Source organism: Medicago truncatula, chromosome 4 (genome assembly GCF_003473485.1).
Source record: "Medicago truncatula cultivar Jemalong A17 chromosome 4, MtrunA17r5.0-ANR, whole genome shotgun sequence".
NCBI lineage: Eukaryota > Viridiplantae > Streptophyta > Magnoliopsida > Fabales > Fabaceae > Medicago > Medicago truncatula.
The window spans coordinates 61,195,044-61,217,124 of NC_053045.1; the positions used below are offsets into that span (position 1 = coordinate 61,195,044).

General features: G+C 32.0%; 4 protein-coding genes and 1 non-coding gene across 6 annotated transcripts; 1 reads left to right on the forward strand and 4 right to left on the reverse strand.

The window, feature by feature from the left end:
• Positions 1-352: 352 nt before the first annotated feature.
• TRNAK-UUU (transfer RNA lysine (anticodon UUU)) lies at positions 353-424 on the reverse strand. Its single transcript has one exon. It is a non-coding gene; the product is annotated as a tRNA-Lys (tRNA).
• A 1,843-nt stretch (positions 425-2,267) lies between these two features.
• LOC11444192 (peroxidase 16) lies at positions 2,268-3,972 on the forward strand. Its single transcript, XM_003610028.4, has 4 exons — positions 2,268-2,533; positions 2,637-2,828; positions 2,985-3,150; positions 3,250-3,972. Exons 1-4 carry the CDS (start codon positions 2,327-2,329, stop codon positions 3,654-3,656), a joined length of 972 nt encoding a protein of 323 aa, XP_003610076.1. The 5' UTR covers positions 2,268-2,326; the 3' UTR covers positions 3,657-3,972.
• Positions 3,973-4,481: 509 nt separating this feature from the next.
• LOC11428346 (uncharacterized) lies at positions 4,482-7,284 on the reverse strand. 2 transcript variants are annotated; one of them, XM_003610029.4, is made up of 3 exons: positions 6,808-7,284; positions 5,522-5,755; positions 4,482-5,109 (listed from the first exon to the last, which is right to left on the reverse strand). In XM_003610029.4, the coding sequence occupies exons 2-3, from the start codon at positions 5,603-5,605 to the stop codon at positions 4,702-4,704; spliced, it is 492 nt and encodes a 163-aa protein (XP_003610077.1). In that variant the 5' UTR covers positions 5,606-5,755; positions 6,808-7,284; the 3' UTR covers positions 4,482-4,701. The 2 variants fall into 2 exon arrangements, with proteins under 2 accessions (XP_003610077.1, XP_039688864.1); XM_039832930.1 differs by lacking the exon at positions 6,808-7,284 and adding an exon at positions 6,066-6,741.
• A 6,057-nt stretch (positions 7,285-13,341) lies between these two features.
• On the reverse strand, positions 13,342-15,724 carry LOC11421942 (uncharacterized). Its single transcript, XM_003610030.4, has 3 exons — positions 15,469-15,724; positions 15,206-15,385; positions 13,342-13,771 (listed from the first exon to the last, which is right to left on the reverse strand). Exons 1-3 carry the CDS (start codon positions 15,624-15,626, stop codon positions 13,519-13,521), a joined length of 591 nt encoding a protein of 196 aa, XP_003610078.1. The 5' UTR covers positions 15,627-15,724; the 3' UTR covers positions 13,342-13,518.
• A 4,153-nt stretch (positions 15,725-19,877) lies between these two features.
• Positions 19,878-20,953, reverse strand: LOC11424707 (transcription factor bHLH146). The gene has a single exon (XM_024780331.2). The coding sequence runs from the start codon at positions 20,552-20,554 to the stop codon at positions 20,099-20,101; it is 456 nt and encodes a 151-aa protein (XP_024636099.1). The 5' UTR covers positions 20,555-20,953; the 3' UTR covers positions 19,878-20,098.
• Positions 20,954-22,081: the final 1,128 nt, after the last annotated feature.

The window sequence follows — 22,081 nt, forward strand, 5'->3', positions numbered from 1 at the left end:
AGTAGCCAACTGTTATGGAAAATCGAAATTAAAGCCTACAATTTAGCAGATTTTCATATTGGGTTGAATGGGCTAACTACAATTCAGGAGATTGTTTATTTATTTTATTTTTTCATGCAATGCATGTATATCTTTGAAAAATATTTATAAGATCATTTATAGACTTGTAGTAACAAATGTTAGTCAACAATGTAATATTATATATCAATAATTGTGATTTGATTGATAATATGTAAAAAATTACACTGCAAGTGTAGACAGACATATTCAATCAACCAAGTAAAATCCTTACAGTAACAAGGAAGTTCAAATTTATATATTTACAAAAAAAAAAAAAAAGATCTCAAAAGAACGCCGTCTGTGGGGATCGAACCCACGACCACGTGGTTAAAAGCCACGCGCTCTACCACTGAGCTAAGACGGCTTCTGTTCACTTTTTCCAACATTTATTTAATTATTTCTATCTATTAAATTTGACAACAGACAAAACGCTGTATGAAACTATTGAAGGTGTAACAATTTTATAGAAGGAATATTATGTTACATTTCTGTATTTTTGTTTTGTTGAATAAGCTCTGAACATGGTGGTGACACAACAGTCAACAGGTAATGTAAGGCTTAATATATTTGATGAGTGAATTTCTTTCATTCTAAAACCACACACTACTACAGCTAGCTAGTGGGATGACAATTTGATTGATAACGATGATATTATGAGTTAAGCGCAAGTCATGGTGAAAATCCATGCATCACCTCGTGGTACCATAATTATTAATACATTAATTAGCTTATCTGTTGTTCATTTATGCTGGCTTATACTCATATATGTGTCATCTTGCATGTGCATGGCTACAATATATATATGCTAATCATTTTGCTTGTGGCTAGATGATGATGATTATTATAAATAAATAAATAAAATTATGGTAGAAGGAGTACAATATTGCTGCAAAGAAGAAAAAAACAGAGAAGGAATTCAAAGATGACTCGTACCAAAATATAACAAGATGGAGGAAGTACACCAAGAGAGACTAGGACGAAAAAAAAAAAGGACAATATATTAGAGGATTCTTGAAAGCTTTGTAGAACCAAAGAAGAGTAATTAGTTTCTAACCACATGTAATTCCAATGTTTCAGAATTGTTTGTTTGTGAGATGAATATGCTAGCAGCATTCTTATTAGGTGAAATACACATGAATCAGACCACTTTATTGTGATATATTCTTTGGTTGGATCCACGTGTATTTCACTCAATGAAAGAGTGAGTACGTGTTCAAAAAAATTGTGTGCTAAAATGAATGTTGCTAGCATTGATTACCATGAGATATGATCGAACATTTTGCAAATAAAATTAACCACAATTTTGAAGTTTATTAACTATCAACCAAGGTTTAAAAAAAAATAAAAAAATCAATTAACCACAATTTTGAACATCATTAATCATATTTTTTTTAGGTGTCCAAATATGCATATACAAATAAAAATTTGTCTACAAAGGCAAGTGTTTCACCTATTTAACACAAAGTTAAATAGACGTCCCATTGTGAAGTGAAGAAATTAGAGGTGTTTGTAGCGAACGGGGATTATGAACCCTACACTCTCTCTTTACTATTTTGTTATGTGTATACATATTGAACCCATCTACGTAACCTTAAAAACATATTTAAACTGCATTAACCATTTAAAATTGTTGTTAAATTTTGATATCAAATTTAAGTATGAAAATGCCATTTCTCGTCTCTAAACTAGTAGAGGGATGAGAGGGAGGAGTGGCCGTGGGAGTAGTACTTTTGTGAAAATACAATATATATTTTTTTCTCCTAGTGAGTTCATAAATTAAGTTTTCTTTGTTGTCATGAACATGCACATCCTTGGTCGTGCATACCAACCACCCCATATTATAATAGTAAACTCTGGCTGCCCAAGCAGTTTAGTTTAGATGCTTCACGCAATATACTATGTTACTCTAATAGTCTTCAAATTTTTAAAGTCTTTTTGGTACTTTGTCAATATTGTAACCCCAATCATCCTTTAGTCCATAACATAGCAATATGACACATACTCTTAAATAAAAATTATATCACTCTAGCCAGACTGTCCATGTAACAGACTTTCGTTTTGATTCTCATCAATCAATTATTCTTTAATCATGCCCCTTCAAAAGTGTAACCCTTTTTTATTTCTTATTAATTTTTTAATTACATGTCAATTATACAATATTTTATTTTATTGCATAAGCTAGCTCAAGTTAGTGCCATATTAACTAACTATAAATAACTGTGTTGCAAACAACAATTGTAGCAACAAAACAGAACATTCATTAGCAATGGAAGCTCCAAGCTTTGTCTTCTTGTCATTGCTTCTTCTCCTCACAGCTACTACAAGCTCAGCTCAACTCACTCGTGGTTTCTATAACAATGTATGCCCCAATGTCGAACAATTGGTTCGTTCTGCCGTGAATCAGAAGTTTCAACAAACATTTGTCACTGCTCCTGCCACTCTTAGACTTTTCTTCCATGATTGTTTTGTCAGGGTATGTCTGTAATTTACTTCTCATTTCATTATTTTCTTATTAATTAAACATTAATGAGAAATTTGTGCATGTTTATATGCTAAATAGATACTTGCTTTTACAGGGTTGTGATGCTTCGATTTTGCTTGCAACTCCGAAGGCAGAGAGGGAACATCCTGATGATATATCACTAGCTGGTGATGGTTTTGACACGGTGGTTAAGGCCAAGGCAGCAGTTGATAGGGATCCTAAATGCCGAAACAAAGTCTCTTGTGCTGATATTCTCGCTCTCGCAACTAGGGATGTTGTCAATTTGGTACCATTCATTTCATGACTTTCTTTAATAGATTCTTGTAGTTGTAGTATTTGTAATTCACTTACAAGGAAAACTTTGTGCATATTTACAAACTATTAATAAGAACATTAGTTTAATAGAGTCTACCAAAATAGTTTAACTAGTACAATATTGTAGGCAGGGGGGCCATTTTATAATGTTGAATTGGGAAGGCGTGATGGGAGAGTATCTACTATAGCAAGTGTTCAAAGAAGTCTACCTGGCCCTCATTTCAATTTGAATCAGCTTAATAACATGTTTAATCTCCATGGCCTCTCTCAAACGGATATGGTTGCATTATCAGGTACTGATTAATTTCCTTACCATATAGTATATACTTATTTTTAATTCTATCTATATATGAAAAGTGATGTGTTATATATTATATAATATGTATGTTTAGGTGCACATACAATTGGATTCTCTCATTGCAACCGTTTCTCAAATAGAATATACGGATTCAGCCCAAGAAGTAGAATTGACCCATCATTAAATTTACAATATGCTTTCCAGCTTAGGCAAATGTGTCCTATAAGAGTTGATCCTAGAATTGCAATAAACATGGATCCTGTCTCACCTCAAAAGTTTGACAATCAATACTTCAAGAATCTACAACAAGGAAAAGGTCTATTCACTTCTGATCAAGTGTTGTTTACTGATTCAAGGTCAAAGGCTACAGTCAACTTATTTGCATCAAATCCAAAAGCTTTTGAGAGTGCTTTTATTAATGCTATTACTAAGTTGGGAAGGGTTGGTGTTAAAACTGGTAATCAAGGTGAAATTAGGTTTGATTGCACCAGGCCCAACTAGAAAAAGTAGTAGTACTGTTATGCCATCAATGTCCGGTTCGGATTTGGATTCTCTGCATTAATAAAAGCACGCAGTTATATGGAGTAGTCAATCTCAACCATTGATTCGAGATTGAACTGTTTAAATTACACGTTTATATAATTTGTTTTCAATGGTCTTGACCATTGATTTTGATATGATGGTCGAGATCTGTAACTGCGTCACGTGGTTATTCAGGGAATCTATTTCCATCAACATCTTTTCTTTTGGGGTTTCTGAGTTTGTATATTTGATAATTCATTGTTTTTTTAATAAATTATCTGAGTTCTTTGAGGTATATTCCTGGCTTCAAGTTACTACTACGTCACATTATATATAATGCATCAACCTTTTAGAGGCATTGATAATTTGATTTGGTCCATATGATTGCTTCAAATGACACCAAAAGCAAAACATAAAACAAGTTAAATATGGAACCAATTCTATATATAAATATTTATTACATCTGATGTGATATAACTTATAAGAATTGGAAAAGATATATATCTGATAGTGGTATTTTACCATTTATTGGTGTAACTTTTATTAATAGTACCGTATTGGATAGGATATGAATTGCAAAGGTGTTTATAAGTGATGGAGATAATCCTCACATTACAAATTAGTTTTGTAAGATTTGAGTTACGCTCAACCCAAATTCTAAAACATTAAGCCTGTCTAAAATCCATTGGACAAACCGCTATTGAATTATAAATTTTTAATGTTGAGTGATGAAATTATGAAACAGAAATGAGAACACATTGTCATTCAGAGCTTCTGAACAGGCAAAACTGTGTAATTTGTGACAGTTTAGGAAATAATGTAAGTACTGCAAATCAAGTCAACTATCTAGGAGTGCACAGAAAATGCACTTGGTTATAGATCTATGTGTATCAACTTTTCATTATATTATTAGAATAAAGTAGAAACTAATCTAAGAATGTGAATACATGAACCATCTAAATTCAGTGGTCCATGTAGAGTTGAAAGGTTACAAATACAAAGAAACAAACAAGTTAATAAACTTCTATTTAAGCTGTAAACCTTGAGTAAATGTCACACTGTTACTCCTAATGGGGTTGGTTGTGTCACTGCATTCTCCTAATTGAAGTTTCATATTAGAATTCTTAAGCTGGCTACCTCCTATGCTTAGTGTCAAATCTACTTCCAATTCTTCATTAAAATCATCAAAAGTGCTTAATTTACAGCTCTGAAATGCAGCAGTGTTGGAACTAGTCCCTACCTCACCTTCATCAATGCCAAGTGATGATCCAATAAAAGTGTTTTCCACAGCTGGCTTTTCAAGATCAAAACCTCTTGAAAATTGTTTTTCTATGTCATCCATTGGATTCCAAAAATTTTGTTGCTTAATTTTATTTTTTAGCTCATTCATCAGCATCTTTTGCACACTGTATACTCTGTGAAGTTCTCTTACCTGCAAATTCCAAAATCATATGGTTGCTAACTAGTAAATATTCAAATTAATGTAGATCATAATGTCCTTTCGAAATCAATAGGAGTTTTAATAATTAGAATGTTTTAGTCACTATAAAATTACGACTTTTCAAGTTTAGTCCTGCGTAAATTTTGTCCGATTTTAGTTTCTATTTTAAAACAAATTACAAAAAATAAATGTTTTTCGTCCTTGTATTTAATTCCTAAAAAAGCAAAACAGAGAAAAAATAAAAAATATGCAGATAGTAAACTTTCAAAATTGTGAATTTTTTAGAAAATAGAAACATATATAAGCCTACCAAGTAGCAACTAGTACTACTATGGTTTTACTTTTCATGTAATTTAACATTTGTGAAGATGAGAAGTTCAATGATATGACATCTTCAGGATACCTGGTGTTTGAAGATGTCCTCATGCATCTGCATTGTCTTTTTGATGGATTCTATGTTGTTTCTGTCAAGCATCCTCCTATCCATGATGGGACCTTGCAATTTATTGATTCTAGTCCTATGATGGTTATTGGTCAGCCTCCCTTTGTTCTGATAATAATGCTCCCACAGCTAACTTATTGCTCTTTACCAAGGTTGCTACAAGATTTATGGAACATTCAATTTTGGTTCCCATACCTAAATACAATAATTAAAACCATCATTAATCATGTAAGGTTAAACAACTTAATTAAGCATACACACGCACACACACATATATTTCTATGACAAAAAAATAAAAATAAACTAAAACCGTTTTCATGCAGGTTTTATAGGCTATCCTGAAGAACTTATGAAAATTAGTTGAAAATAGTCTATAGATAGGTCATGATCTCTCAAGCTACAATGTGAAGATGGGGACAACATTCAGTTTAAAAAAAAAAAAGAACAATTAAAAGGAACTAGAAACTCAAATTTTGGAACTGTTGAGATCAAATTAGTAGGTAACCATGTATAGCTGAGACCACAATCAGTCAGTGCCTTTGGCAAGAAACTGAAACAAAAATCCAACAGGACCGGTCATGAATCAAACCAACCACCAACCAGTGAATTGGCCAGTTTTCGGTTCAATTGGTAGAACTGGCCGATTCGGTCTGTTTTAAAACATTGACATGAAAATTGAAGTAGGATGTAACATGAACAATAGATTTAGGCAACAATGAAACCAACTAACATGTCAGTTTATGATTATATGATGACAGCAGCAGTGGCAGGCAGTACCTACCATAAAGCCCTTAACAGTAGTACTTAATTCATCTGCAACTCTGGCCTCAGAAAATCCAACACGAGGTGAGGCCTAAAGTTATGTGGGGGAATCACAGTGAAAAAATTTATGAGAGAGGTCATATCTACAGTTTTTGTTAAATATCAAAATGAATGTAAGTCCATAAAATTACTGATCTATGCATAAGGCATCATAAACTAGATACTAGCAGGAGTTTACAATTACAAGTCAAGGACATGTGCAAGTCAACTTATTTTCACGTTATTCTTCAGAAATTTTTTATGTATCACCATGGACTAAAAGAAGCATTAAATTTCAGAACTACAACATCTTCACACATGCACCATATATATATGTTTGGAAACTCCACATAAACACCAAAATATAACTATAGGTTTGTATATCTAATTCAAGTTAATGGAAAGAAATATGTATCTGTGAAGTGTAGGTCTAATACAATACATACCTGTAATAAGAAGTAGCAGAATTGCAGTTTTCTCTGGTGAATGTCATTGAACATCTTCTTCCTCCCTCATGCCACCATTTCTACACTCAAGTCCAATATAGTAATATTATTAATTTATACAGTTGGTCATTTATCTCATTATTCTCTTTGAGAGACAAAAAGGATAGATCAATCCAACAACATGGGGGATCCTGAGAAAGATATATCATAGAAAACAACAAAACTCTTGTGTTCAACCCTTCACTAAGAAACAACAAAGAAAACAGCTCAAATTTAAAACTATAATCATGGGATTAATAATAATTCATGCTTGACAGGCTGTTGCAAGAAAAAGATGGATGTAGTTTGCAATGTGTCTGTATATGTGAGTGAAACTATGATATTTAGATTTTTTAGACAAAGAAAAAGATGTATGTTCCTAGATATTACAATATGAATATTTTGTATTTAACATGTGTTTATAATTTATACTATAGTTGATTGTATTTGTTTGTATATATTGTTGCTAAACTGTAATAATGTGGGAGAGGATGGGGAGAGATAGAGAGAGAGAGGGACCACAAAATTGTATATAATAAAAAGAAAACAACCAATGTAGGACCGGGAACAGGATATTCCAGACAATGTATTCAGACTTGATCAAGATATGAAAGTTACTGCTTCTTTATCTTTACACTATAGCAATGGAGTATCTATCTAAACTTGGTTGTTTTTGGAAATTCAGCAATTGAGATTGAGATTTGATTGTTATTTCCGTACATGCAGAATAACAATGTGTTGTGTCATACTGTCATTGGGATTAAAAATAATGAAATTCACCTGCAGCAGTAAAAATTCCAATGGCCTTTTGTTAGATAGATAGATAGATAGATAGATAGTCATTATTTCACTCTATATACATACAAATTATCACGGTGAATATTTGAACATTAGTCCGCACGTTGTGGGAGTCTAACCATTTTAGAAGCTTGTTTAAATAATTTCACGCGATGTTGTGCTCCCTCTAATAATATGAGAAAAAGGGAAACACTTTTTGTGTGTTTATAATGCAAAGTTGAAGTAAACCTCAGTTTTGGAAAGGGATAAAAAGGGAGACAAAAAATGTACAGAAAGGGGATGCATGCATAATGCATCATTAAAGAACAAATCCTAGATTTCAACTTGCATTGTCTGCTTGTTGAGGAAATGCACGCTTTGTAGCCTTACAAAGGCACAAGCCCTAAAGAAAGTAGACCCACTCACCACCACTTATTCCGTGCATTGCATGCCCTTTTAAATTCTCTTCATTTCTACTCTTTTTTATTATTGTATATTAATCAACAAATTATTATTATTATATTCATCAATCCAAACCAATAAAAGATTCTTTTTCTCATGATATAAATCCAAATGACCACTTATCATCTTCTAATTGCAGCTGTTTTATTCGTTTGTTTTTGTCTCTTCAATTAGTTCATGATTCTTATAGCTACTTTTAAGTTTTGTCGGTTTCTTAAGTTAATACTTAACTAAAGAGGATCATTATCATATCCAAAGTCTGTCCCTGTCTGCCCTGTATTCTTCCACCCATCAATACTTAACTCAAATCTAATTAGTACAACATGGTTTATAAAAAAAAAAAAAATGATCAACACCCAGTAACCAAAAGGTGCACAAGATTGTCACTAATTTGATCAATTGATATGTGTTTGATAAGCAAACTTCTCTCGTAGTTTATAATTTTTCTTAAAATAATATTTATTTTAACTTTATATGCTATTGTTTTATAATAGCTTTTATATAGTACTATTATTCAATACCAATCTTTATTTTTTCTGTCATCACTATCACAAAATCTTATAATTCAATTTCTATGTTGGACACATCTTTTGCATCACATACTGATTAAGGTATAAAATGTGATATTTATGTTTTCTTTCGAGGAGATTGATGAACCAATTATATTTTTTTTATTATGAATGTATCTCTATATCTAGGGATTTTTTATAAAAAGGAAATTAAATTGACAAACAAAGACCAGGACAATACTGCTCGTAAGGTCGTCTCCTAAGAGACATCTAATAAAGGAAAAGATGGGGGAAAAAATGCAAGTCTAATAAATCATCACAGTTATTTGAATAGCTACTCACTAGATTAATGGAAGTTTTCTATCTGAAAGTCTCACATTGAAAACATCACACATACTAATAGTGTTTATATGGTAGAGGTGAGACTCTTGGGGTGTATCCCAAAGATTATCTACTTTTATAAACTGAGGAGAGTGCACTCAAACATAACACCACACATGCGCCATCCTTTATAGGGTCAAAACGCCCCCACTTTTTTAGCACATGTAGGTTGTCAAGTATCTGTTCGACGCAATTTTGAGATATTTTTCTCTGGGTTTCTATCCTCTTATAAGTGGTCAAGTATCTGGTGACGTCGTGTCTGCATTGTATAATTTTGGACAGAATAGTGAAACTTAGCGTTTTTTTTTTTTTTTTTTTGGTATAATTGCACTTTTGGCCCCTTATGTTTTAAGAAGGTGCGATTTTGGCCCCCTAATTAATTAAAATACAAAACAACCCCCTATATATTGAATCTTTGGCAGTTTTGGCTCCCTATACCAATTTTGACTCGGTCAACACTGACGTGACACTTCAAAGCCGCCACGTGAGCATTGTTTTAATTAAAAATAAATAAAAAAAGCCACATATAAATTAAAGAATTAAATAAATGAAAAAAACAACAAATAATTAAAAAAATAAAAAAGAAAGAAAAAAAGGAAGGAAATCGTGTTACAAAATCTGATTCTCCCTCTTCTTCCTCTCATCTCTCTCTAAAACACTGATTCTCTCTCTCTAAAACCCTTTGTTCCAAAATCTTGAAGCTTTCTACCACTACTTCATCACCACCATGGATTTGCTCCGATCGAATCACTCTCGTATTCAAATTGTAACCAGAAACACGAGGAAGTAAAGTGACATTGTAATTTTTCAAACACGTAAACTAGTTGTAGCATTCAGGAATACAGTTGATGAGGAAATATAAATAGAAACTATCATTATACTTTTAATAATGTAAACAGTATGTGATTGTTCTGATTTTTTTGAGAGATCATCAAATTGATACTACAGGGAGTTCTTATTCATGCATTCAAGGTAACATGTAGGAGTTATAAAACACTTTTTAACTGATTCAAGAATTGATTCAAGAATAGATATTCATACTATTAAAGATTATTCAGATATTCCTGCATTATTCATGCTGACACAAATAATATTGCATTTATAACTGCAAATTAACAAATAACTTAGCAGTTTATAATAAATATACAGATAGGAAACGACAGAGTAAGGAAAAAAAAGAATTTATATGATAAATATATCAGGCTATTGGACTGTTAAGGAACAATGGAGGTGTAATTCTTATTCAAGTTATTTATGTTCCCACAAGCAACATGCAACTAATATAGCTACCTTGTTTTGTGCCCTTTATGTATGTCAAAGTGCATGTGATATGCTCCTTTTTCTTTTGATAAAAATGAAACTTTCGTTTTGTTCAATAGAACATTATTTCATTATCGTGCTTGCATTGAGCTGCTCATCCTTTTTCCACTTTTTCATGCTTCTGTCAATGGAGCTTCTGTCAATGGAGCAGGTTCTTGAATCAGTGTTTTAGAGAGAGAGATTAAAGGAAGAAGAGGGAGAATCAGATTTTGGAACACGATTTCCTTCCTTTTTTATTTTTTTTAATTATTTGTTGTTTTTTTTCCATTTATTTAATTTTTTAATTTATATGTGGGTTTTGGCCACGTCAGCGTTGACCGAGTCAAAATTGGTCTAGGGGGTCAAAACTGCCAAAGATCCAATACATAGGAAACTATTTTGTATTTTAATTAGTTAGGGGGTCAAAATCGCAACTTCTTAAAACATATGGGATCAAAGGTGCAATTAAGCCTTTTTTTTTCTTTCAAAAACAGTGACTGATTTTTTTTCTTTTCAAGAACAGTTTTAAAAACAAAAGTGTGGACAAAATGAAAAATATATGAAGTGAGATTAGGACCTATATATGAGGTCTGACCGAAGCATAAATGACTCATCTTTGTAGAGAGACCAAACAAAAACACCAAAGAAAATTGACATATACTGCTCCCAAAGACTTTTAGGGTGTGTTTGGTTTAGAAGAGAAGTTGTGAAGAGAGAAATAAGTAAGAGAGAGTATGAGAAGAGAGAAAAAAGTGAGAAATGGAGTAGATTTGATGGGTTGTTTGATACAAGAGAAAGATAAAAGAAATAGAGAAGAGAGAAGTTTTAATTGAATCAAAAAGTACAAAAATACCCTTGAGATAAAAAATCTCATAAAAATAATTTAATTAATTCAATCACTTGATATAATTTTGAGTTGTTTAAATAACTAGATTAATTTAACTACCTATTATATTACTTATTAATTAAAATTTTAAATTAATTCAATCACTTAGATATAATTTTGAGTAGTTTAAATAATTAGATTAATTTAACTTATATTACTTATTAATTAAAAGTTTAAATAGTTTAGTTATTTTAATTATTAATTAATTTGATGAATTTAATGTTTTAATTAAAAAAATAACTCACGCCTTAAAAAAAATAAGAAAGGAACTTGTAAGAAAAATAATAATAAGGGAACTCACACGTAAAAAAAGAAGTTTGAAACAATGAATAAGACAAGGAAGGGCAAATATGGAAATCTGAGAAAAGTACCCTTTTCTCAACTCTTTCTTCGCTCATGAGAAGAGAAATAAAAACATGTGGGTCCCATGTGTTTTAACTCTCTCTCCCCTATTTTTTTGGTTTCCAAACAAGAGAAATTGTCAACTTCTCTTCTATTTCTCTCGCCTCAACTTCTCTCTCCCCGAATTCTCTTCTTCCTCCCAATCTCCAAGAATATGCATCAAAGTTTTAGGAACACTGACATATTGGACAAGTAGGATCTTGAGTCATACCTCTTTTCTCTCATTCAATATTAGAAAGAATGGTAACATGAGCCTTTTCTCTCTGTTTTGATTTGTATTTTTTTAACTCCAAATAATTAAGGCATGGACAAACAACTTTATGTCATTTTATATTTACAACATCAAACTTATCAAATACTTAAACTTTAATCAGCTAACTTTTTAGATATAAGTCATCAAATATCATATAACATGAGTTTAAATCAGATGACAATTTAAAAACTTTTGGATAATCTATCAACATCTATGCCAATAATTTTGAGTCTAAATATCTATCTTTATCTCAGGTGAGCCAGTGACACCTTTTTTAAGGCATGACAGTCAATTTGTCAACAAAAAGAAAGAAATGAAGCAGCAAGTTTCATGGAAAAAGAAATTGAAGGGGCAAAGAAAATATTGTATCCAATTCAGCTCCCACATTCACACTAGATTAGTATACTCGTGTTGTTGAATACCCTTCCCAACCAATAAGATACAAAAGGAATCTCCCCAATCCCCATTTATTTTGTGACGAAGGCTTATCTCTTTTCTAGATCCAATGCACACTCTTCATAAACAATACTCTCATCCATCCACACATTTTACTATAGCGTTCAACCATTTATGCAAATATTTTCTAGTACTCTTTTATGGACTCCTTGATTGACATCATTATTGCACATATTACCATGACATTTGTTTTGTGTCTTCGTATTAGACTCGAGTTGGTCGTCTTAAATACTTTGGATGTTCCGTTCTAATCTTAGGCATGAATCTTCAAAATTATTACTAGAATTTGATGTTCTCAAGAGTTACTAATTGTTGTTGGTCATAATCTACTTATTGTTAGAAAGAATTGAAGGAGGTTGAGACGAATAAACATAATAGTTGCAACGAGACATGGTAGTTTGTAAGAAATTTTAGTTATCAACAGAACTTTTTTTTTTTTTTTCGAAGGAACAGAAAACCATTACATGAATATAGTTAATCAACACAAAATTCTTCTTTTGTAAAACAAAAAAATACAATTCTTTTTTGATTTCTTTACTATTTCTCTTGTTGTATAAAGCAGTCACAAATAGTCAATTTCATTCATAATAGATCATGATATTTTACCATAACTTTTTTCCCTACTTCAGAATCGTTGATAGAGCTGTTTCTAGCGACTTCGAAAAAATTGCACATGTCTAGAAGTACATACACTTCCGAACATAAGAATTTACATCATTTTATCTGAATTTGCTTATCCGAAAGATAAAAGAACTGTGTATTTTCCTCGCCAAAACATATACTTTCGGACAGGTGCAGTTTTTACTTATATCGGTCGTCAAGGAAATGGACTGAAGAAATGTTTAAAACTTGAGACATAGGACTCTCTCCAAGCAAAATTGTTTTTTGGAACACAAACATCCTCTGTTATTTTAGGAACAAAGGTATATGCATTCTGAAAATTTAATTATGGAATGCAAATTTGTGTTCCAAAAACTAAATTTTGATTTTTCTCAATTAGAAGTAAATATGCATCAGAGTGACTATGCTTATGCTCTTAAAGCACTCTGAGCCACCATTAGAAAAATCTATTCACGCTCTATATGATTGCTTCTCTTTCAAGTAAAATATATATCTCAAATGACCAAAATATTGGTCACTCATATGTTCGATCTTTCATTCCTTTAAACATCTATATTTAACACGACACTCTCTTCAATTAATCAAGTATAAGTATTGAAAAGCTTTTTGTACTGCTAGCCAGCAAGCTAGTAATCATCATCATCATCAACATTTCTTGATCCTCCCAAGAATTTCCTCACAACTGCGGCTGCAGCACCAAAAAACATAAACAGAAGCAGAGTATCAAATCCACCTCCAACGCCTACTGCGACACTTGGACCTGGTGCAAAGAAAGAAAATGGAGACCATCCCCAACCACCACCGTACCCGTATCCACCACCGTACCCGTATCCACCAACTAGTGGAGGCGCCACCCGTGGATTTATGTAGATGTTGGTCCTGTCGACGTACAGATACGAAATTTTCAGAAATAAGATTCCAACAAAATGAGACAAACAGGTGAAATGTTATTTCATTTCTTTTAATATGATCTCTAATTATATAGGACAATTATATGTTGACTACAAAAAAAAATACACCTTAAGTATATATCTCAGTTGGAGAGGTAAGAGACATGTAAGAAGTTTTAGGTAGGTAAAGAGTTCAAACTTTGAAATCTAACCTAATCACGAACTTCCTAACATTTGTCTATATAAAATTAGAAACAAAAAAATTGGAAAAGATGCACCTATTTTCAGCATAAGACTAAACATTTTTCTATTATGGTATCCGTTGGAAACTAAGAGGTCCCACACCTCTAGGAACATGGATAAGTAATGGAGAATTTTGAGTCCATTGGTTTGAACTTTTGAACTGTTGGACCTCCTACTCTTAAGAATGCCAACTAACAGATATATTTCTATACTCCATTGGGCTTGTGCAATATGCATCTGGTATCAGAGCCTCATTCACTGGTCCCTAAAAAAAATGAAAGAACTAAAATTTGAAGGGTGCAGGTTGCCGCACGGCCGGGGGCCTCTCACAAGCCTAGAAGAAAAAACCTAATATCTAAGTGACAAAAAGGTAAATAAAAAGAAAAAAGAAAAAAACCTCATTTGGACTTGAGGGGGGAGAGTCTTCGAAATTAAGAAGTCTCACTCGGTGAAAACAAGGAAAACTAAAGAGTTTACAAATGATGGAGAGTTTGAGTCTGTTTGTTCGAACTTTTTAACCGCTGGACCAACTACTCACTATGTTACCATACTCTATTGGGTCTGTGGAATAACTCATCTGAAGTATAATCAAATGTACGACCCTCTTTAATTCAAGCCATACTAATATCGTAAACACGAGGCCATCTAATACTCAAGTTCAAACAAAACACACAAGCCTAAGCGACTAATAAAAATGATGGCTTGTGGCCTCTGAGTCTCAGCTTGAGTATGTACTAGCCCAAGAAGAAAAATACAACTAATAGAGCAAGAAGACCCCGTCAAGGTCAGAAGTCTTCAACAAGGCCGACAAGGAGGCAAACAACAACTATAGTGGCAAAAGGTGTGAGAGAATTATCAACAAATACAAGGTGAATCCAATATTTTCCAGTATAATTATGATTGGCATCAATGTCAGAGGAGATAATTTCGTAAGAGCAAGATAAGCAACGACAAACTATGCTTGGGGATTCCAAAATTTGCATCAGGGATGAGTGTTGTTGGAGATGTGATACAAATTTCTAGAATAGTCTAATTAATACTACCTAGAGAAAAATAGGTTAAAATAATCTAGAATAATACTAAATCAAATATGCCTATAGGTATGTATATAGTATAATCAAATGCAAAAATGTAATGAAAATTCTAGAAACATTTATTTTTTTTCCTTTTTGTTAGATACCTGGAATTGTTATTGTTGATTCTTGGTGAAGAGGGGCGAGGAGCGGATGATCTGAAGGACTGACCACCAATTCTGCCACCAGTTTTGGCAGCTGATGCATCATGAACTGATCCAAACGTTAAAACACCAGCAGCCACTGCAATCATTGCTAACTTCCCTAACTTGTTCTCATTTTTCTTCCTATTATATATACAGTAGTTAAGCAGCATGCAAATATAAAAAAGAAAAAAAAGTATTATGAACTAGTGTTTTGATATAGTTACCTTAATGGAGTTAAAGATTGTTGTTGTTGATCATCGTGTTGTGGCTGTGTGCAACTGCAGTAGACCACCACAGTCTTCCTCGTCCTGCTGCTCCTGAAATTTGGGTTAAGAAGTGTTGGTAAAGGGATGAGGAAGCTTTGCTGTGACAAGGAACACATTTTTGCACCAAAACCTTTTATGATTCTTAATTGTGTGTTCCTGTTTTTGATTGTTTATTTATCTTCTACTATCTCATCTCCCTCAAACACAACTCTTTTCCTGGTTCTTGAGTTGCCACGTGCTACAAATACAATTACCATTTTGTTTTGATTTTTGCTAGTTACACCCCATCTCATCCTAGTTAGACACCTTCACACAAATTATTTAACCATAATATCCAAAATATTACTATTATTGTGTCAGAGAAACATATATAAACTAAGTTTAGAATGGTTAAATATAGTTTTTAATTTGATTATCCATGTTTTTGTGTCAATACTGTTTGAATTATAACTTAAAATGTTTTTCCATGATTTTTTGGTGCAAGAAAGATGTATATGGGTGTTCGTATTCTAAAATCCAAAAAATCAAAACACTTTAGATTTTATAATCTAAACGCTCCTATATATGTTTTAAAGTGTTGTGTTTGGATTGGGTTATTTTACCATTTTAGAGGGCACATGAGAAGCTGGTTGAGTTCGAAAAGAAATTCTCAAAATTCTTCAAAAAAAACTACTTAAAAAAGAGCATTGCTTGAAGTGTATACCCCTGCTCTTGGTAAAAAAAAAAAAGGAAATTTTACCTTGTACCCGAACAACAATACCCTCACCCCTACATTTTGTATGAACTGTCCATTTTACCCTTGAGTATAAATTAAAACCTTCACTTATCAATCATCACCAACAGCATGGTGGATTAATTGAGTTTGGATGCATTTGGAAGTTCCCTACCTCACTAGGTCCCTTATTAATTAATTGGATGGATATTGTTGAGATGTTTTTTTAAGAATATTGTTGAGATGTTATTCAACACTTTGTATGTCTAATCAATGAGAGATGAATCCATTTCACACCCTTCTCCTTTCGTAACAGTAAAACCACCGTTCATTGTCCTCCTGATGGCTTAATTTCTCATGGCTTGATGGGAAGGATATCAAATTAACATCCTTCTCATAATCAATAATTGTTGGGTAATACATAAATACAAATTAACACCCTTCTCATCACACCCTTTTCCTATCAAATTAACAATATTCTTTCGTAATTCGATATCAAATTAACATCCTTCTCATGAATCCATTATTGTTGAGATGAAGCCATGACTGTCTAATCAATAATTTCTCATGGCGAGATGTTATTTCACACCCTTCTCCTTTGTGTTGCAAGTTCTATGCAAAAAATCCGGAAAATCTAATGAAAGTATTTCGGTAGAGAAGTGACTTGATGGGGTGAATGGATGTGATTTGAAAAAAGGGTTAAAATTGGTATTTTTATTTTATTTTTATTTGTAGGGTAATGCCAATGGTATAATTGTTGGGGTAGAGGGTAAAATGTTCAAAAAAGAAACATTGAAGTAAATAGAAAATTGCTTTTTTGACATTGAGAAGTTCACAATGACACATGTAAATGATCTAAAAGCTTCTAGCGGCAGTTAACTATCGTTTGCTAAACCGGCGGTACTTAACTACCGCTGGAAATTGCTTTTCTGCACATGCCCACTTGTTCTGCCACCAACTTCCATTCTTTAATTGCTTTTGTTCCTCATTTTAATTCATGTTCATAGAAACCCTCAACAATCCTTTCTCTTCGTTCTTCAACTGTAAATTTACAAAATTATGGCATCCTCAAGCAGTACTGGATCTAACCCAAGCTGAATTCGTTGTACCAACATGAATCATAGATGTTTAAAACAAAGTCGGATTCATGCTCTGAGGCGATTGATGGAGAAAAGGAGATCGGTTCGGAAACTAGAATTGATGTACAAGGATCGTTTGTGAGGCCGTTAAACATGGAAGAACAGATCGAAACATTGATTGTATTTCAAACACCCAATTGAACTTTCACTGATATTTGTGTTATGAAACTCAGTTCAAGCAAATTCAGAAAAATTTCAATATATTACTTAATTCCATTGTAGAGAGGGATTATTGGTGTTTGGTGTTTGAAACGATGAAGAAGGGTGAAAATATACTTTTTCATATTAATTTGTTTCCTTTCATTTTTATTTTATTTTTACAAGATCCTTCCATTTGTTATGTGGTAAGGCTTTCAGCTAATGTGTTGCATATTTACTGCAAAATTAAAAAATCAGAAAAGCAATTAAAAAATGGAAGTTGGTGGCAGAACAAGTGGGTATGTGCAGAAAATCAATTTCCAGCGGTAGTTAACTACCGTTGAGGCCAACGGCAGTTAACTACCGTCGGTTTGACAAACGGTAGTTAACTTCCGTCGAAAACTTTTAGATCATTTATATGTGTCATTGTGAACTTTTCAATGTCAAAAAAGCAATCTTCAAGCAAATATACCTACTGCACTGTCATTGAATAATACGGTATAAGGAAAAAATTCCTTGGTGATTTTGAGTATTAATATTACTGAAAAAATTGTCCTTCTAATAATCTCTATTTTGACGGGAAGGAAGGAAATTAAACTTAGATGAGACTATAAACAACTTTTCCCTCTATTTTCTTTATAGTATATCTTTTTATACTTTTCTGGTTCTTTTACTTTAAAGGACATAAAGGACAAGACCAGTGATGTCGTCAAAAATATATGACATGTATCTTTCTAGTATTATTATACCTTTTCTTATCAAATAAAGGGTTAATAGTGTTTTAGCCATCTGTAATATAGATTATTTTCGGATTTGTCCCATGTAAAAAAATTGTTTTCGTCCTTGTAATTTTATTTTCTTTACAAAATACCCTCTAATAGGCCATTCAAACACCAAAATTTCTAAAACTGACCTATTAGGAGGGTATTCTGGAAAAAAGAATTAAAAGGACAAAAACCAAAAAAAATAAAATAAAAAATACAAAGGATAAATCCAAAAATAACCTATATTACAGGAGATAAAGCACTATTAACTCTAAAATAAACTTAGATTAGGAGAGGCACATCACTAAGCAATGTCAGCCAGAACTACCAATATTTTTTAATTATTTCGTATCCTAGAATTATCCAATATTTTTTAATTATTTTAAAAAATTATCATGGGATGCGTTTGAGATATTTCATTGATACTTTAGAAATGAGTCTCGCATAAAGTTTATGAAACTTATATTAGTTTCATATGATAGAAGAGTATTAGAGAGGTTGTTAAAAAGAGGGTATTAATAGCATTTCTTTTGAGAGAAAAAAAAAACTCTTTCCCCAATAAAGATGTTAAAATATTTTAATTTAGGCAAAAACTCTACAATTTTAGTTTTAACCATGATTATCTTTTGTAAATTGAGATTATACATTAAGATGAATTAATTAGTGATGTCTATTTCTTTTTTTTTCTTCTTTTAGTAGATTAGTGGCTAGAGCTCACACAATTTAATTGTGAAGAAGGATGTTTCTTTACAAGTATTATATATGTACATAAGTTATTCATTAAATGTTATTAACGTAACATGTCGTGTCTTGAATTTTAAAAAAAAATGTGTATCAACGTATTTGTATTGTATTACACTGGCATCTGTATGGGTTTTAATATAACCCACCAATTGTAGAACTTAGGACTTTAACCCAAATCACAACGGGTGTGAAAGGAAGGTCCAATCATCTAAGCCTATTTCTTGGTAGAAAATACTATTCTTGAATAAATGTGTACAAATGCTCTCCATCACTTATGAATAACAGACACACTCCTCGAGGATCGGGAGATAGTGACCTATTGTACGACATGCGTTAGTGTCCAACACTTATATGATATGTTTCTAACAACTTATGTTGTAAATATCATTTGTTTCGACACACTTGAACACTCTCTAGACACATGTCAAATAGAGTGTTGTGTTGAAGTAACGATGATATGTGAAGCTATTAAAGACATTATATTTAATTATGTATATCATTAATAATTTTCAACACTAGGTGGAAGAATGAAGGTAAAACACTATCATATTTTGTTTTAATTTTTCTAAAAGAAATTGTACAATTTAGATGTGATCATTTTAGATATTTTATAATAATGTTTGTATTTTATTTTGATATTGTGTACATATTTATATTGTGTTATCTCAGGTGTTCATATCGAAGTTTGTATGTGTTTCGTTCATCACAACATATTCACTCTCCTCCTTCCCCTTGTTTTCCTAGAGAGAGGATCCAAAGTGATTAAACCAAACTAGAGGATTGAATACGATAACTTTTTGTGCTAATTAAAAGAATAAATATAAATTAAAAAGTTAATTTCAGTTAGTTTAACTGACAAATCTTTACATGTCCAAAACCAAACAGCATTGTATACTTGATATATTCTCTTTTAAGATAAAAATCTCTTCATTGCAGTGGAGATGATTAATCGAATAAATTACTACTTTTCTTGAATAAATGCAACAAATTACAGCAGAAAAATATACTATAGTTTTTGGACAACATATCTTGAATCTAACATATATAGTTTATATTGGTTTGTGAAAATGCAAGATTAAGACATAAATCAATCAACATGTCTCTGCTAGTAAACATTGAAGAACATTCACCTGCATTTGTAAACATCTTATATAACTTTCTAATTCATTAACAACTTGTTCATCACAAATATCTTCTCCACCAGGTATCAACCTTATTAAGTTCTTCATCTTCTCCTCATCTTCACTAGCTTCATTCTCAATTATGCTTCTACTGTTTGTAGCTACATCATTGACATTACATTCCTTTTGAAGCTTGAGTTTAAGGCCATCACTCCATGCAAAACCTTGTGCTGATGAAACCATTGCCATGTCCACTTCATACTTAACATTCTTAATATTTTCCTTTGAAGAAATATTATTTTCCTTTATCTTCATCAATGCTGGAACTAAATAACTTAAATAGTTTCTAGCAAATATAGTTTGCACTATTGTGTTTGGTTCCACAGAATAAACACGTCTACGTTTATTTTGTTGTGCATCTTCCATGTATAATAGAAAAAATTGTGAGGAAAATGTTGGAGAAAAGAACAAATTAGATTTGTGAGAAAAATGTTGGGAGTGGTCAATTTATTTAGATAGGCACATGGAATCACATGGAGAATGAATTAATAATATTCACAAGTCTCCCATGTGCCACTAGAAGTTAACATAAAACACTAAAACCCCACTGAGACACTATAAATGCTCTCACATGACTTCCCCTCTTTAAGTGGTAATTCTTTCACTTTTCTCTTCATGGGGTTCCCTACTTATATATACCTTTTCCCCTCATTTCCAATCAACCAGCTCATCCTATACTCTCGTACTAGTACTCATCTGCCACTCACACATTGTGTGTCTCTCACCACACATATATTAAAGGTTCAAACTTAATGATCCCCCAAATTCCTGAGCTACTATAGCTTTTCCAATGAACCAATAAGATGATGTATATACTATACTATACTTATATAAGGAGAAATGGTTAAATTAGTTCAAATATGTGGTATACGTTGAATGGAATTAATGAATATCATGGGTACTTGAAAGTAGTGGTTAATGAAATTCCGGTGAAATTTAGTGCATATAGAGATTGATAGTGATAGACACAAAAACTCATACATACAATACTATTGAAACTTCAAATTGAAATGCCCCTACTAGATTTAATGTGATGATTACAAAGCAGTTATGATAAAACTTGGAGTGCTGTAGTTAAAGTCAAAAGCTTGTCTTCATTGAGAAAGAAAAGAAAAAACGAAAATTGAAAAACGTTGGCTCATGGGGTAGCTAACTACTAACTAATATATCTAGATAATCTTTGACCTTCTTTATTGCTAATTTGTTTTTTTTAAGATTCTTTTTAGCTAAATTTGTATATATAAATCACTTGTCCTATGAGAATATCTTATTCCCATTTATGTATTTACTTACTATTCCAAAGAGGAAACATAAAAGGTGAACATAATGATAAAATTTGGTTAGTTATGCACCCTTGTTGAATAATTTTATGTCATTTTATATTTTTGTTTTTTATTTATTTTAGAGTTAATACTTCAAATAGACCTTATAATTTGGGTGAGGTGTGAGAATACCTCCTATAAGAAAATCACATATTTTACCCATTCTTTATATTATTTTCTATAAAGACTTTTTTAGACGTTGCCCAAATTGTAGAGATTATTTGAACTATTTTCCATTTATTTTAAAATCAAATCAAATGTTAAGTAAATTTTGCCTACAGTATCTGACCAAAAAACAAAGTACCTAAACATAAAATGTTACTATCAGCTTGAGCAAATCACAATAATAAAGAAAGTATGTTGTGATATTACATGTGTTGACAAAAGATATTATTTTTACAAGTACATGGTTCATTAGTTAAGGTTTATATTATACTCCCTCCGTTTCAAAATGAGTGTTACTTTAGATAATGACGCACATATTAAGGAATGGAATAAAGTAACATCCTTAACCGGATGGGACTCATTCCTGATTCCACTCTATTACATCCTTAACCGGAAGGCACTCATT

Bases quoted from the DNA above. Each gene is read 5' to 3' on its own strand.
- LOC11444192 (XM_003610028.4), top strand. From the start codon at position 2,327: ATGGAAGCTCCAAGCTTTGTCTTCTTGTCATTGCTTCTTCTCCTCACA. The intron at 2,534-2,636 runs GTATGTCTGTAA...TTGCTTTTACAG, and splicing joins TCCATGATTGTTTTGTCAGG to GGTTGTGATGCTTCGATTTT. The intron at 3,151-3,249 runs GTACTGATTAAT...ATGTATGTTTAG, and splicing joins GGATATGGTTGCATTATCAG to GTGCACATACAATTGGATTC.
- LOC11428346 (XM_003610029.4), bottom strand. From the start codon at position 5,605: ATGGATAGGAGGATGCTTGACAGAAACAACATAGAATCCATCAAAAAG. The intron at 5,110-5,521 runs GTATCCTGAAGA...TGGAATTTGCAG, and splicing joins AGGACATCTTCAAACACCAG to GTAAGAGAACTTCACAGAGT.
- LOC11421942 (XM_003610030.4), bottom strand. From the start codon at position 15,626: ATGTGTTCCTTGTCACAGCAAAGCTTCCTCATCCCTTTACCAACACTT. The intron at 15,386-15,468 runs GTAACTATATCA...TATATATAATAG, and splicing joins CAATCTTTAACTCCATTAAG to GAAGAAAAATGAGAACAAGT. The intron at 13,772-15,205 runs GTATCTAACAAA...GTACGTCGACAG, and splicing joins ATCAACAATAACAATTCCAG to GACCAACATCTACATAAATC.
- LOC11424707 (XM_024780331.2), bottom strand. From the start codon at position 20,554: ATGGAAGATGCACAACAAAATAAACGTAGACGTGTTTATTCTGTGGAA.